The sequence below is a fragment of the Ptychodera flava genome (assembly GCF_041260155.1).
Source record: "Ptychodera flava strain L36383 chromosome 3 unlocalized genomic scaffold, AS_Pfla_20210202 Scaffold_27__1_contigs__length_13241970_pilon, whole genome shotgun sequence".
Classification (NCBI taxonomy): Eukaryota; Metazoa; Hemichordata; class Enteropneusta; family Ptychoderidae; genus Ptychodera; species Ptychodera flava.
In genome coordinates this window covers 2234443-2251632 of record NW_027248281.1, presented here as the reverse complement: position 1 = coordinate 2251632, position 17190 = coordinate 2234443, and the positions used below count along the sequence as shown (strand labels likewise).

General features: G+C 37.6%; 1 protein-coding gene across 1 annotated transcript in view; it reads right to left on the bottom strand.

Moving 5' to 3' along the window:
* The window catches only part of LOC139126479 (fibroblast growth factor receptor 1-A-like), a 50482-nt gene extending 35069 nt beyond the window's left edge, over window positions 1-15413 (bottom strand). The window contains exons 1-2 of the mRNA XM_070692535.1: window positions 15248-15413; window positions 11963-12325 (exon numbers count right to left, since the gene is read on the bottom strand). Coding sequence (XP_070548636.1) covers window positions 11963-12325; window positions 15248-15308 — 424 coding nt within the window. The 5' untranslated portion in view covers window positions 15309-15413. The remainder of the gene's footprint in view (window positions 1-11962; window positions 12326-15247) is intronic.
* Window positions 15414-17190: the final 1777 nt, after the last annotated feature.

Sequence of the window (17190 nt, the reverse complement as noted above, 5' to 3'; positions counted from 1 at the left end):
TCCTGGGGCGTAGGAGGGCACAGAATGTAGGGGCAGATTGCAATTTGTATTATCTATTCTATCATAACGATCATGAGGCCCGGCCAAGCGGAAATTAGACGTCAACTTATTTATCGTCGCTTTGAATACGACATTGTCAAAAGTTATGCTTAAGGAAGTGGAAACGAAGTGTACGAAACCCGTATCAGCGATGCAACGTACGTACAGTGGGTAGCAGGACTGTGATACAGGTAAAGTGGGTGGAGGGACTGTTGTGCAGGTAAAGTGGGTATAGGGACTGTTGTGCAGGTAGAGTGGGTATAGGGACTGTTGTGCAGGTAAAGTGGGTGGAGGGACTGTTGTGCAGGTACAGTGGGTATAGGGACTGTTGTGCAGGTAAAGTGGGTGGAGGGACTGTTGTGCAGGTAGAGTGGGTATAGGGACTGTTGTGCAGGTAAAGTGGGTGGAGAGCCTGTTGAGCAGGTAGAGTGGGTATAGGGACTGTTGTGCAGGTAGAGTGGGTGGATATAGGGACTGTTGTGCAGGTAGAGTGGGTATAGGGACTGTTGTGCAGGTAGAGTGGGTAGCTGTGCAGGTAAAGTGGGTGGAGGGACTGTTGTGCAGGTAAAGTGGGTGGGTATAGGGACTGTTGTGCAGGTAGAGTGGGTGGAGGTACTGTTGTGCAGGTACAGTGGGTTTAGGGACTGTTGTGCAGGTAGAGTGGGTGGGTATAGGGCCCGGTGGTGGCAGTCCCCGGGTTGGTGGGTACCCATGCGCGTTACCAAATTCACGGAAAAGGGGGTGTTTTTCTTCAGTCATCTCGGAGATTCTAGGTCCGTGAAATCGAGAAAAAGGGGTACTTTTTCAGAGTAACCTCCGAGATTAGGTGTATTGTCACACAGGAGCCAGCAGAGAACTCCAGATCCAAACGGATAAGGAAGATGATTGTGTATGAATGTGACTAAAATCAGGTGAGGACAAACATTTGTGATGTATGTACATGTATACAAAGTCAACCTCCAGGGTCAACCCTGGAAGTCAACATACTAACCTCCTAGATTTCGAAAATACGGGTATGTTTTTTACAGCTAATTTCTCCTAGATTTGCCGCAAATAGGGGGTGTGTTTCTCAGAAATATTCTAGGAAAGGGGGTACTTTTCAAACTTGGTAACAAGCATGGGTACCCACCAACCCGGGGACTGCCACCGCTGGGGTATAGGGACTGTTGTGCAGGTAGAGTGGTATAGGGACTGTTGTGCAGGTAGAGTGGGCATAGGGACTGTTGTGCAGATAAACTGTGTATGGAGATACGGTATTCTGTTACGTCTCTTTAAACTTTATTTGTCAATTAAAAATTTGCATCGAGTATGTCCAAATATACTTGTTTCATTTTGATCGCAATTCCGAAATCCAGCAAATGGTCAATAAAATTTACGTCACTGGCACACAATTATGAGTGGACATTGATAAACAGACGAGACAATCTAGAACAGTAGTTTTGTCTTTACGATTCGTTTTCATTTACCTGTTCTTTTTTGCCTACTTTTATGATTGGTAGGTGATGGTAATATAAGGGAGCGAGCGTGGTCCTTGTTATTCTTTTGTACATAATAATAGCTCCTTGTTTGACTCCCACTTTTAAGAACACCGAATATCCATGGAAATCGGTAAATGCCACATCAGGGAGATGAGCTGATATTGGTTGGAATCTTGCCCCGACTCATAGAAACTAAAACAATGTGATTTCTAATATCTATTCAAATAAAGGCAAAGTTTAGTGCAGATTTTCATAATTGTTCTCTTGCAACATTGAATCTGCAATGCCTAAACATACTCTGGACACCAACGAGAAGTCGTGTATGAAGATGATGTTCTCAGGCGCAGCGTCACGCGTTCAGCGATCAAAGATTGGAAGACTTTTGCTCAGAGTTTCCGTATGGAAACTTGAAATTATTCCCTTTAGAAATTACGAATGGGTTAAAATTAAAATTCGATTTTCTGAAAACCGGTTAAAAATTTATTTAATGTTCACTCTTTGAGTTTCATGAGATGGTAGACCAAAACATTATTGTAGAAAACTTAGATCTGTCCCAAAATGCATTCTACCAAAGGCTTGACCGCAATGTTCAATGTTTTCGATATATTCCATAAACACTTTATAAACACATTGGAATCTTGATTTTCGAGTTATCTCACCATAGCATTATGAAACCGAAATCTTGCATTTGGTCGATTTCATTTTCGATTTGCTGACCATAATGTTCCATGAAACGGAAATATTGATACGTGGAAATTATCAGGAGTTGTCAAGGTTTACCAACTGTCATGAAAGTATTTTCCAGGCGATAGACAGTGCGTGACTTCGCTCGCTCTGGATTACATGACTCTTTCGTTACACTAAGCACTGTTTATATTCGCTACGATGGGAACATTGCATACAAGTCGGTAGAACTCTGCCATTTTGCTTGATGTTTAATTTACAGAACTATACCGTACGGTCGTAGCATCTTAGTACTAGGAACTTCTTGTGCATAAATCAAAGTTTTACGGGGAAACTGACATTGCGTTCACTGTTTAAATCAACAAGTAGTGAAGAGAGAGAGAGAGAGAGAGAGAGAGAGAGAGAGAGAGAGAGAGAGAGAGAGAGAGAGAGAGATGAAAGTCCGGAGCTGGATTATTAGATTAAAACATTTATTCGCTACTCAGAGTTTCGTGCATCTTGCGATGCAGTCATCAGGCAACTGTCAAATACAAACCAATACATTCTAGAGTAATGAGAAAATAGAACAAAGTCATTCTGAATGGAACATATCGAGATGCGCGTATTTACGCGCGCGTATACGTGTTTAATTTATGTGGGATAGCAGAAATCTTTTAGAGTGCCTGCAGCACGAAATTAGCTCATTTCTTTTGTTGAGCGTTGCCATGTTTGGTATACATATGATAAAAACTTTTCCCACAAACACAAGTTGCACTTCTTGTTGGTATTGGAGTATGGCTTAGCTTGTTTTACCTCAATGTTCTGGTCTTTTAAGTTCCAAATAATATATATATATATATATATATATATATATATATATATATATATATATATATAATATATATATATATATATATATATATATATATATATATATATATATATATATATATATATATATTTTCCTGTAAAACATTTTCTCTTTCTCGAAACATGATGGGCTGTTCACGTCTTTACTGTTACATCCAATGAAACAAGGTCATTAGCCTGTAAGAAAGAAACAACGTTTCTATTCTTATTTTCAGTAGGGTTAGGAGATGAGTAACAGTCCCCTGACAGATTGATGGAGTCCTTGACAAAATTTATCATATTATCTACCGACATGGTTTTTGTGAGCGTTTTATTTCAAAGAGACATTTCGTTTCGCTGAACAGAAAAAAAATCGGAGACTGAGGATGAAAATTACATCTATCTCCAACAACTATATTTTCTATTTTATAGACAATTTAAGACACGACAGAGAACAATTCAAAAAATATTTACGTTCGGCAAGCGGAGTCGATCTTTTAAAAGTGATGAAGTTTGAGTTTTGGAAAGAGTATGGTGATCACCAACCCCACCTTATCCCACCCCACCCTAATTGTAAATGGAAATAGAACGTATGCTTGACAAGTGACAAGTTCAAGGTTGTGCGTGTGGATGAAACCTGGCTGCTAAGAGCACTGGGTTTAAATATCCAATACGAAATATTGTTTGAATAAATAGAATTGAAATACACAAACACAGAGACATATTTGAGATAAAAATTACGACCGTTAAAAGTACAATCCACGGCAGTAATCAAATTTTCTGCGTCGTTGCAATTACTAACGTAATTACCGTGTATTGCTAATGAAAGGAAAGCAGCTTCGCTCGTGGTCTATTTTGTGGGTGATACGATGTAGTTGATCATTATGGTTACGCGGTATTGGGACTTGACCATAAGAGTTAGGTCACCTGTAACTGTGTAACATTTCTTTTTGTGATTCGTACTGAGGTAAAGGACTGCTCACGGCTTGTGCACTGTTCGCCAGTTTCAATCACTCTCATGTAGAAATGAACGAAAATTTAACTGTTATAGTTTCATTTTCCTAAAAGTGTCACAAACGACTCGATACAAGAAATATATTCAAAAGGGACGTAATAATTATGATTAATTTCAATTTGTAGAAAATGCCGAACCAATGTTCGTATCGCTTTTGATAATCTCCATTGCTTGGTGAACCGGTATACTTGCTTCATTCTGTATTTTCAAGTCATTTGTAAAGGAATGTTTTGAAAAAGAAGGTGAGACGAATGCTGCAGTCTTAATCAGCTCTGTAATTCTTTGAAGGCTGAAAATTTATCATGAAACAATATTAGCTGGATAAATTCAAAATATTCTATGTATTTCTACAAGACGTATCCCAAACAGTTACAATCAAACACCAATTTTCCTTCTCTACTGTTACATACAAAATTGCGAATTTAAAGAAAAGGACAAAAAATTGTACTTTTACGAAGTCACTCACTTTCGTTTTGAAACCGCAGTGTGCCGTCGCTTATTTTAATTCCTATGTTGTTGTATTTGTGTTTGCCTTTATCGCTTGAAGAGGTGGGGGGCTATAATCGTTATTATATCATACCAGTATATTGATGGCTCAAATACAGCGATTTGATTGGTCGAGACGCGAAAAGAACTGTGGTGTATTCGCGAAATACCACGGCTGGCATACGTGCGAGCTCTCAGCTTCAGCAAAAATCCGTTTTTGACGTTCCACGTCAGAATTTCAATATGCTGTTATGATATAATAGCATTATATTATCATGCCATGTCCATCGCCTTTTAATTGGTCGAGCTGAACCATGTGACTGACCACAAATACACAATAATGGTTTGTTTATGTGCCGTGAATATGAATAATATCGTAAACATCGTAAATTGTAAGTTGTACAAAGATCATAATCGATCACAAAATTAAAACAGAATAGTAGGCCAAGTTTACACACCTTTTTGAAAAAATCTCCGGATTTGCAAATTTTTACAGCGAGCACTACTCACTGACAAGTTCTGGGGGCCCGTTGTCGTTCGCGTTGTGAATTTTCGTAAATTTTGATGGTTTTGGGGGTTCGTTGATAATATATTGGAAATAACGGGCGACGCGCTGACCATTAACGTTTATTTATGGGTGCAGGCGAGAGGAAAGCCAAAATTAATGGGCTTGGCAAGCCTCGCCCGTTAATTTTTTGCTTTCCTCTCGCCCTTGCCCATAAATAAACGTTAATGGTCAGCGCGTCGCCCGTTATTTCTATAATAAATCACACGCAGCGACGGTATACCACGAGATTTTGACCAGTTCACTCCATATATGCACTCGCTATCGCTCGTGCATATATGTCGTTAATCGTGAACTGGTCAAAATCTCGTGGTATACCATCGCTGTGTGTGCTTTTGTGCTATTATATCATAAGAGTATATTAGAAATTCTGGAACGTCAAAAACGGATTTTCGCTCAAGCTGAGAGTTGGCGCGTATGCCAGCCGTGGTATTTCGCGTATACACCATCGTTCTTTTCGCGTCTCGATCTTTATGTCAACATTTGCAGGGAAAATCAAATTCAAGGGAGATAACATAGTTTTATCCTACAGGTTTGAAAATTAATCCACAAATGCAGCAGACGCCACACAATTGTCAAAAGTTTAGAGTATGGCAAGCCAAGTGTTGAAAAATTCGTGAAAACTATTTTTATGTTCATAAAAAAACATTTTTGTGTTCATGAATTCAATATTTATGTTCATCAAAACCATTTTTGTGTTCGTGAATTCCATGTTTATATTCATCAAAACCATTTTTACGATCATGAAAACTATTTTTGTGTTCATAAAAATCATTTTTGTGTTCATGAATTCCATGTTTATGTTCATGAAAACCATTTTGTGTTCATGAATTCCATGTTTATGTTCATGAAAACCATTTTTGTGTTCATAAAAGCTATTTTTGTGTTCATAAATTCCATGTGTATGTTCATGAAAACCATTTTTATGTTTCATGAATTTATGTTTATGTCCATGAAAACCATTTTTATGTTTTATGAAAACTATTTTTGTGTTCATAAAAATCATTTTGTGTTCATGAATTTTATGTTTATGTTCATGAAAACCATTTTTGTGTTCAAGAATTTTATGTTTATGTTCATGAAGACCATTTTTTGTTCATGAATTTTATGGTTATGTTATCAAAACCATTTTTGTGTTCATAAAAGCTATTTTTTCTTCATGAAATCCACGTTTATGCACCATGCAAATCGTTTGAAATCATGTGATGGAGTACCAGTCCGTAACTAACATGCGGTTTCTCCTCGAATAAACGTCGCGTTAGATCTGATGACACAGAAACGCACTGTCAGTTGCGAATTTCAGTCCCTGTCGAAAATGCCACCAGAAATAACAAAGTGCGACAAAGGGAGTTTTTGTTTAATAAGGATAAGGCAGATGATCAATTCCATAGGCAGCTTGAGCGTATTACACTTCCCTTGTATTTCATCCAGGAAACCGTCAGGTTCCTACCTGATTTAATGCAATCTCTAAATTGAATTGAATTGGCCAAAGTGGATTGGGACTCGTGAAAGGGGATTGTGCACACTGAAGTAATTTACACTGTCGGGCCCTCAATTTCGCCAGACATGCCCAGAAAAAGGCGATAGGCTTAGCAAGTCTGTCTCTCACCGCGATGATCAATGGCTGTCTTACCATGGCGGATGCACGCTCAAAGAGAGTTTTTTGTACAGTGTATTTGACCCTAAGAGTAACTGTTCCATGCGATTGGCTCAAGGCATTTACAGCATGAATTCTGCTTGTACTAACTCCAATGTTGATTATTTGCTATAGTAACAAATTGTTCAAATACAGCCTGCCAGTCATTAAAATTTGAGGGGGTGAAATACATGAAAGTCTGTACTAGTTTGTATGTTGTACGATAATCTCACATTTATTCAGGTAAGAACAATATACATGCACTGTAAATCTAATGTAAGTGAAAATCATACAAAATGTGCATATTCCTCTAATAAAACTATAAACTCATACAAATTTGAAGGAATCACTGAAAAATTTAAAAAATCAAACAACACAGACCAGAGCTAGAAAGCATAACACCAAGGTAGCTATAAGCTTGAACCACCTCCAATTTCTGGCCGTTCAAAAACCATTTTTCACTATTCTTTAACCTCCCTGCTTTCCTAAAAACAATGATTTTGGATTTTGAAATATTAACCTTAAGTTTCCATTTATCAGAATACAAGCTAAGATTGTTCAATAGTCTCTGAAGCCCTATTTGAGTCGTACTGAATAAAGTAAGGTCATCGGCAAACAGAAGAAAAAAGTTTAACAGTTGCTATATGCACTCCTGCAAAATCATGGTCCAGAGCATTACCTATATAATTGATAAATAAAGTAAATAAACTTGGGGACAGAATGCTACCTTGTTGAACACCAAGTTCACATCTGAAGAAATTAGAGATACCTGACGGAGATCGATTATACTGGCTGTCACATTAGAATACATGGAATGTAAGACTGAAAACACTCTACCTTTCACACCAGCTTTAAATAGCTTGTAGAATAACATATAATGGTTTACACGATTATTCCTCTATAATTGTTGACATTTTCTTTTCAACCTTTTTTATGTAATGGGACAATTAGTCCCTGTGCCCACTGCTTTGGAAAACAACCTGTTGCAAGAATGTTATTAAAAAGGTGGAGAATAATGTTTTTAAGTTGGAAAGGTGCATTTTTCAAAATTTCAGGGGCAATCCCATCAATACCTGTGCCTTACTCTCTTTCAAACTAGAAATGGAATGTTCAAGTTCCTCCAATGTAATGTCTACATCAAGACTATCTGTCTCGATAAGATCTTCATCAAAATCTCTATTGGTATACACATTGTCTACAAATTTGTTTTACATGCTCATAAATTCATCATCTGTATCAGACGATGACAAAACAGACTCAGTAAATAAACCAGAGAAATACTTATACCACTCATCAACTTTTATGTTTTGTGATGGCACACTATTTTTATAGCTGATCAGTTTCCAGAATTGCCTGGAATTTGGCTGTCTACTTAAGATAGCCAATTTTTGTTTTTCACATTCACACCAATCATTCTTCTTTTTTGTTAATAAACTCTGATAATTTTTCTTTAAATTAATGTATTCATCAAGGGCATCTTTGGAACGACAATTTCTAAAATGGTTTAAAGCTTGACGAACAACTCTTTTCATATTAGCACACTCATGATCATACCAGGTGTTACCCTGCACTCTTGAATGACCATCTGTGATGCATTTCATACTGTCAACAGATAATTGAATAGAATCAATAAGGACAGCAGCTGCCTCATCAATATCAGCATTTGCAAGTAAAGACAATACATTACAAGTAACACCTGTTCCAAGATCCCCGTCCCAAAAATTACTGAAATTTTCTTTACATGACTCTTTCCATGAAAATCTGATAATGGAAACCTGCTCAGTTTCACCCTCCTCAGAGACACTTTGTGAAAATACTGGTAACTTAATGTTAAACAGAATGGGAAAGTGGTCAGACTCTGGGCGATCACACACACTAAAATGACTAAACATCTCAAAATCTTCATATTTTGCAAGTAAATAGTCAATAACACTTCCACCTTGTTCCTTGATACATGCAAAATACCCTTTTCCTTGGTCATTATGTAGCCTGCCATTGACAATTCTCAGTCCTGTATGTTTACAGAAGTCAAGTAAAAGGTGACCATATGAATTCACTGTATGATCCATGGACGATCTATTCGGAATGTTGTTATCTGATACATAATCACCACTGAGGGGAAGAAATTCTGCTCTATCACATTGAATGTAGTCAAGATCAGTAGCAGTTCTTGCGTTAAAATCGCCACAGATAATGAATTTACAATCTGGGAATTTTGCTGAAAGTGTAACAAATTCTTGTTCGAGGTAAAGAAAATTGTGATCATCTGCATAGGAACTAGAACCCTGGGGTGAAAAATACACAACTCCAATACAAATTTTGAGTTCATTTACGGTACATATTACCCATATAATATCTTTGGTAAACTCACTTTCCATAATTTGGATATTATTACTATATTTGTTTCGATAATAAACACTAATACCTCCAGAAAGTCTGCCAAAATGTTTCTTTTTGCTTCGACTAACATGAAAACTTTCATAACCTTTTAGTGAATATTTATCATCGACTGACATCCATGTTTCTGTCAAGAAAACAAGATCATATTGCTGTAAATACATTAAAAGCTTGTTATTACTCCATTTGTTTTTCATACCATTAATGTTCCAAAGGATACACGACAAACTATCATCTGATGAATATACCGGTACTGTCTCTTCGTGACATTGTTCTGTAATACTGTGTACTGGTCAGAGCTTGTCTTACCGGGTTTAGATTGAGTTCTTTGTGTTGTTGAGTTACGATTGTAAGGACCTTGGCCATGCCCCTATCTGTTCCCGATTTTCTTCAACTGCGGAGGTTCTTTGGTCTGGTCAAGCACGAACACGTCGTCTTCAATTATGAGTTTGTCGTACCGTAATGACGCTCTCTTGTTGTCCTGCCTCGCTGCCTGGAGAAACACACCTAACTTTCTTCGCTTCTCTCGTACGAGCGGGGGAAGATCTTTAGTCACCTTAAACGGACTTTCTCTGGGCAGGTTTCTGCTCTCCCGGAGAATTCTTTCTCTCTCTTTATATTTATTAAACTTCACAATATCGGCTGTGGATTATTACGGGATTTGGTCAATCTGTGTGCTCTTTCTATCTCGATAGTCTCACCTACTACTGTGTCTAGTTCCCGTGAAACGAAGTCGCGCACTTTCTTTTCAGACTCTTCCCAGGATTCGTTGTTACTTTGTTCAATTCCGTGAAAAATCAAGTTATTCCTGCGCAACTGACCGTTGGTGTAGTCTTGTTGTGATTCCATTTTGTCCATTTTCTTCTTAAGTTCCATGTTTTCTGCCTCCAATTCCTTTATTCGCCGATTGGCTTCAACAAGTTCTTTTTCAACTTTTTTAAGTCCTTCTTTCAACTCAGCTGCCCTCTTTTCTGCCTTTTCTTCAAGTTCAGAGAATCTTTTTCAATTGAATGATGAAGGGACGAAATTTTGTTACCACGCAACATTTACACTCATCCATCAATTGATAAGTTTACTCTGCTGTTTCAAATGCAGATTACACTGTTATCCATAATTTATCAAAGTTTATATTTTTTGCAATGAAAAAGCGAGATAGCATACAATCTGTACAATCTGTGATTTTTCCAGATTCTATGTCCAACAATGTGACTGTAAATACTTCAATCGAATAGATGTACTCATCTTATTTATATATATAACAACAGTGTCTTCCGAGATGTACCTATTTTTGATAACTTTTGTATACATTTGGGCTGGAGGCCTATTGTATAAGAATAAAGATTAATAATTAATAATAATAATTCCTCTATTCCAGTTTTTATATCTGCACTTCGGTCACCAGTTTTATCTTACCTGTCACAGGAATAGTGATCAAATCAACATTAGCAAGGCTAGTCCCATCCTGTGCTGGATTCACTTCCAAGTTCACTGTCACCTCTTCGCTGCCCCGATGGGAGTTCAATTCCACACCATCAGCACCATTCATGTCATGAACGCGTGGCACTGAAATCAATGTTGAAATGAAATTATTAGTTAACAAGGACAACTGGACACATGAGTGTACACAACATTCGTATGAACGTAATTATATTTGACGGAAACAGATAACATTATATCTTCACAGTAAAGCGAATACAAAATCAAATCTCTGACTAAAATATCTGTCAGTGATAATGGCGTATTTTCGTTCACATTTCAAGCGAATGTTATCATTATCAATTACCGATGAGCAAATACTAGGTATTCCACTCTTACGTGAAAATGATTTTTGGCTACGAGCCAAAATGAAGCGTGAGTTCTTGACCAAAAAATTCACAGAAAATGAAGACTTTCTGTACATTCCAGTAAACAAAGACACAACACCATGTCAAAGTGGCCCATCTGTACTAACCAACAAACTTAGAGGCAAAATTATAAATGAGAGTATTGAAGCTTTGATCATGGAATATCGAAAGAGAAAGTTAATGAATTCCCCAATGGTTACTGTCAGGTCATCGAGGTCAGTCATGCTGACACTGAGACAACTTATAATGGTTTAATAATGTAATCTGCTGGAAGTAAAAGTACTACTGCATTACACTATCCACTGAAAGAGACATCTTCTTTGGGTTTTAAAAAAGAAAGTGTTCGAATTTCCATTAACGACACCTCAATGCCGTTAGAATAATCCATTCTGAAAACATTTTCGATCATAGTTTGAAATCAAAATCGTCCACGCAAATTAAAAGCACAATATGTGTAGCTTAGTACTGTTTCTAAGTCGAATTAGATACATTTTTCTTGATTGTCAAAACCATGTCGATCTTTCGTTGATTTCTACCATTGTAACGTTACAACAAGAACATGTATCGTTTAGTTTGGCTATCAGGCATGCGCAGTTCCTGTCGATGGCCTGACAAAAGCAGACTAAATGGAAAGAAACGCTTAAAGATCGTTCCATATTGAGACGACTGTAGGCACAGCCACTTATAGAGATCGTTCCATATTCAGACGACTGTAGGCACAGCCACTTATAAAGTCACAAATACTCCACAATATGGTCATCTAAACGTGGAGACAAACTGTATCCGACCGCGATACAAGTAAGCAATAGGTTGTATCCAATTAGCCAAAAAACTCGAAAGATCGATCACAAAGCACCCACCAGAGAGCTTAATCTCCTTAAAATAAAGGAAAAATGCATGCAAAGAAATTTACCAATGCCTAAACAAATCCAACATTACTATTCTATCAGTGCCAATTATAAATTGTTCTTAAAATATACATAAATTTACCTATGACTAATTCACAGAGAGAATTTTGCGTCTTGTATTGATTGGTCAGTTTGAATTGAACGTTGCACAAATAAGTTCCCGCGTCTTCTTCCGTAACGTCGTAGATGATCAAATGTCCTTTTGGTGTGTTAGCATATCGATTAGACCCCTTGCCTGTCTGAATACAGTCACCAACAGATGACTCTGGTGTAGGGTCTGCTCTACATAACAACAGCGTGTTCCCGACTCCTTGAACTGTAATTTTCCATTCAATGAACGTCGTAGAGATACGCCTATTTGGTTCTTCGTAGTGACAGGGTAAAGTCACGAAGTCACGATGTTCGACGTCAGCATGGCTAACATGTAAACAATATACCATGGCAACTGTAGAGATATAAAAACCATATACCTCCGAGTTACATTTGTGATACAGTGTGATACAGTGTGATACAGATGAAGAATGAAGACTTAAGTTGGCTCATCTGCCGGATCGGTAAGTTACAATATTGAGTGGACAGAGTAGTATCTTTAGTAACATATCTTACACAACCTGTCTGCATTTTGTTTTCAGTTAGAAAGCGTCTGTATTTTGCATTCGTACACAAACCGTCGTCTGTATTTTGCACGTACCTCCAACGTTGACACAAAAGAAGGTATTGCTTGAAGATCAACGATTTCAAATTAGTGAGTGCCATCCTTATTTATCACGAGTAGTCTACAGGGTGTTTTCTGTTGACCTAGGAACGATAAATTGCCCCTTAGGAGATTGTATGTAAACATTGTAGATATACTATGACATACGATTCTACAGTTTGAAAATGTTTTGACTCGGTCGTCCACGATGTTCGGCAATTAATGTGAAAGCGAGGTTCCAACTTGAGATCGTACAGTTTGATACACGATAGCCGCTGTGTGTGGTGTGCAAGAAAATTAGGAATACCACACAGCGGCCGTCTTGTATCGGTTCACATGTGACTGTGTGTTTGCGTTAAATAACACAATCTTTAATCTGACCTACAGGTTTGAAATGAAAAGTTCTGTCTTTCGTCTATCGTTTGCTTCTTTCATTGTCTTTCATTCAGTCAGTGTATCATTCACTTCTCCTACTGCAGTGTATCATTTTTATGGTTCTATCAATAAATGAGATTATGAAACTCTGCCGTTACTAGTTTTATCATCACGACATTGGTCGAAATGATAAAGTATGGTTGAATCCATCCACCTAAACAATTACAGTAATCTGACTCCTACACTGAGACACTAATTCTCAATACTTTTGGGTTTTTATTAAGGAGCGAGAAGGAGTCTTGAACGTGTCTTCCGCTGATACAACAGATACGTATGCTGGCTTTCATCCATCATTTTCTGATCCCTTTTTATAAAAAGGGAAGTCTTTTATCCGGAACAGGCACGATATCTTAAACACCCGTCAACTCTGAAGTCTTTGAAGATAACCGAACAACACTTACAGTATGAAAGATAAAATTAATAGAATCAAAGTATAGATTATCATGACTGTGCATTGAGATTAACTTTTGTATTCATTTGTTATTTCCTCTGAAGTTGTTGTAGTCTATTTGAGCCCCGATGAAAATGGCTCTCGCGAGTAACCAAGCCACTCATTAAAAGTGTTAATGGATGGATGGATGGCTGGATAAATAAATGAATGACATAAAATTTTAATTTGGATTCATTTCTCAAACATGCTCCACAAAGTCCTCGAGGATTGCTAATAATCAACTCAAGAGAAGATAATTTTATGCGAAAGTCATTGTAAATCACGAAGGTAAAATTAATTTGATGCTGCTTTTCTCTTCAGTATGTTGATAAACCGTGCAATTAGTTTATTGTCACACATTTAAAACAGTCTGTGACGACAATGGACTGGAAGCAAATTTTGGATCTCGGTTTTGCTAATACAGCGCTTTGAGGGTCGATTAAAATAGAATGCAATTCGGATTTCTAAAGCTTTCGACTATTTGTGGAATTCGAACGACTAATGTCGTGTCTACTCGACATAATTTAACTTAGAGTAAATTCCGTACTTCAGATTCTTTGTGAGTGATTCGATTAGAAGCATCGACTTGAAAAAAAACTGGACTTTTTCTGATTGTCTCTTCTGCACTGGTTGAGGTTTGTTAATTAACTTCCGTGTCAACACACTTCTGGTTTTTCTACAATCAAGGTTGTTAATCGTGTAAATTGAGTCACGTGGTCACTCAGGATACACGACACATGCATGCAAGCATGCATGGTTGCTTCCTCATACGGGTGCCTGTAGACTACACTGCAAGGACACACTGCACTGCATTGCATTGCATTGCATTTAAGTACACTGCATTGCAATGCATTGCATTTCATTGCATTACATGACATTGCGTGTTGCACCGATACATTTCATGTATCTTTATTCCCTTTTAATCTTTTTCGCTAACATTATCTAAATATTTCAATACTCATTTGATCTGTTTAAGCATCGGTGTTTTTTCGTATGTAAAGTTCACACCAATGTGCCGACGCGGAACAGAGCTTTCTGATTGACCTTTCAAAGACATTTAAACGGATACAGCGCGCATGCATTGTTTATGCATGGTTTGCGCATGTAGCCCTTTATCGAAGCGCAATTCTTTCTCTGAATGTGACCTTAAGGACCGTTCAGTTTTTACGGCCGGGGGGCGGCAAAATCCAGGGGGGGTCGTCATATTTATGACTCTAACGACCATAAAAGAGTAGGTTTTGTGTCGGAAAATTTACTGGCAGCTGTTCCGTAAGCCAATGTTGATGCATCACGACTTTAAATGCAAACAAAAAAGTGACCTTTGGTCCCGGATTGGCGACTTTGCAGACATCATATTACAGGAAAACGGGAAAATGTGGGAAAAGAATTGAGTATGTTAGATTTATTGCAAAAACTAGTCATATTAAAACAACGTGCATGCAAAATGTCATACAACAGACACTATTTTGTATCAGTCTACATTTCCAGTTATATAATAAAGCTGTATCAACGAACTACTTCAATCAGCATTGATTAGTAAAATTAAGGCTGTCATCTTAAATACACTGTCTGTTGTTTGTAGTATCATTTTACGGATATTAGTTGATGGTTACTGAATCCCAAGCACTTGCGAGAGTTTTTTTGAACAAGTCAAACTATTTTAACAAAATACAAACGATGAGAATTTCTGAACTTAATACAGAACCGGATCCATGCAGCCTAATCAATGCATGCTCATGAAAATATCAAGCATGCTTTACCGACTGTAATTAAACAAAGACAACAGAAAAGCCAGCAGTTGTACTCACTTATAAAAACTAAGCTCCTTAGATAACTCCGTTCCATCATTAGAACACTGGTAGAGTCCATATTTGTGACATATCTCGGAACAGATCAATAGTCATGTCGACAGATTTACAGACTGTGCCACTCACTATCGCAGACGACGCTCCCTGAAAGCTTCAACTGAACTGTCTGATCATGTTACTTCGAAAAAGAGGAACTCCGCTCTCCGAAATTGGTCTGGGGACAGCATGAGGGAAAACAAGGGCCCACCAACGATGATAGGCTCGTTCACGAACTGTTGTACTTGAAATTTAATGTGCGACCTTTTTTATCACGACAAAATGACCGTGGTTTTACGATGTACTCATTTCAAGAATCAATGAATCAACGTACAATTATAGACTCTCTCTCTCTCTCTCTCTCTCTCTCTCTCTCTCTCTCTCTCTCTCTCTCTCTCTCTCTCTCTCTCCTCTCTCTCTCTCTCTCTCATTTGTCACTTGTCGACAGCAGTTTACTAAAGCGATCTATTCTGAAAAATTAAAAGCTGAAATTCACTCGTTTATTCCAAATCTTAAAACATGGCTTCAGAAATTCCACAAATAAATAACATTACAATCACGATTGCAGTCCTCTAAAATTGTTTACATATTTCAATGGGAAGTTAGATTGCCCAAGTAAAGCAACATTGCAACATATCGAGGGTTAAAATGCTAACCAAAGTGGGACGGCCAAAATCTTAAAACACCGCGTATCATATGAGTCATGTTTTTACTATTGAGTTTTTGTCAATAGTGACGTACTGTGCAATGAGCAATACAAAAGTGTCGGTCATTTTATTATTTTGAAGCATTACAACAAAAATTGGTAACGGCTGATGACTATTTTATTTCCTTGTACCATTGGCAGAAACATCTGTGATATACGCAGAACTCCCGTATGAAAGGGCGAGATTTTGCGAGACTTTTCATAATGGTGGGAATTTAAACTGAATGGAGCAACAAGAGTGTATCTCTAAAAAATACGTACAACATACTGCTCAAATAAAGTGGTAACTGTGAATATTTTCTCCTGAAAATGGACGTTTGACCACACAATATATAGAAATCACAAAATTGCTGACTAGTGACTGAGTTTCTGTCTTGTGGCAGCCGTTATGGTGTTTGCCATGACACTTAATAAGCGTACTTCTCTCCAGAAAATGTTCAGAATATCTTGATTTATAAACTGAGCAGAATGGACTCTTTAACCTCGGTCCAGACGTTCATAAAACCATTCCCAAGAGACAACCAACATAAGCCAAAGACAGAACATATTTCACTTACGACTCGAAGCTTAAGTCAATATAAATACCATAACATTCAATTGTAGTAACACTATGGCTGATATAACTACAATTGGATGGAAAGTTCGAGGAATTCGAGAGGGTGCTGAAAGTTTTGAAATATTCTTCGCAGCAAAGCAAGAATTTGTGAAGGAAACTTAACGGGATATTCTAAAATCATTTTTTCATCGGATTGGGCATGTTTGAGGCATAAAGTTTCAAGCAGTGTTTAGGTGACAAAGCACAACGAAGCGTGGAATTCTGTTGACGGCAGACGTCACCATCTTGAAAAGCTTTCGTGTGGCCCCTTGACACTATTTTAGTGGTGAACTGTGGTTCTCTCACTGTACAGTTGTCAACAAAGTGGTTTCTCCAATCCCCTACAGCTTTAGTGGTCAAAGGTTTGGTTTTCATTCCCCGTTCCTATTTCGATCCCACTCCTGACTTGTATTCCTGACTGCTTGCCATTTCGTCAAGACTTCATAAGGGTCCATGGCTTACTGAAACATTTGAATAGAAAAATCATTATGTTGAATATCAAACGTTTGCAATGAAACCAAGGCAAGCGAACGAAAGTTTCGAAATCGAAAATCGGACGACAAATTTATATTTTAAACTTTCACAATGACGACAAATACCTGGAGC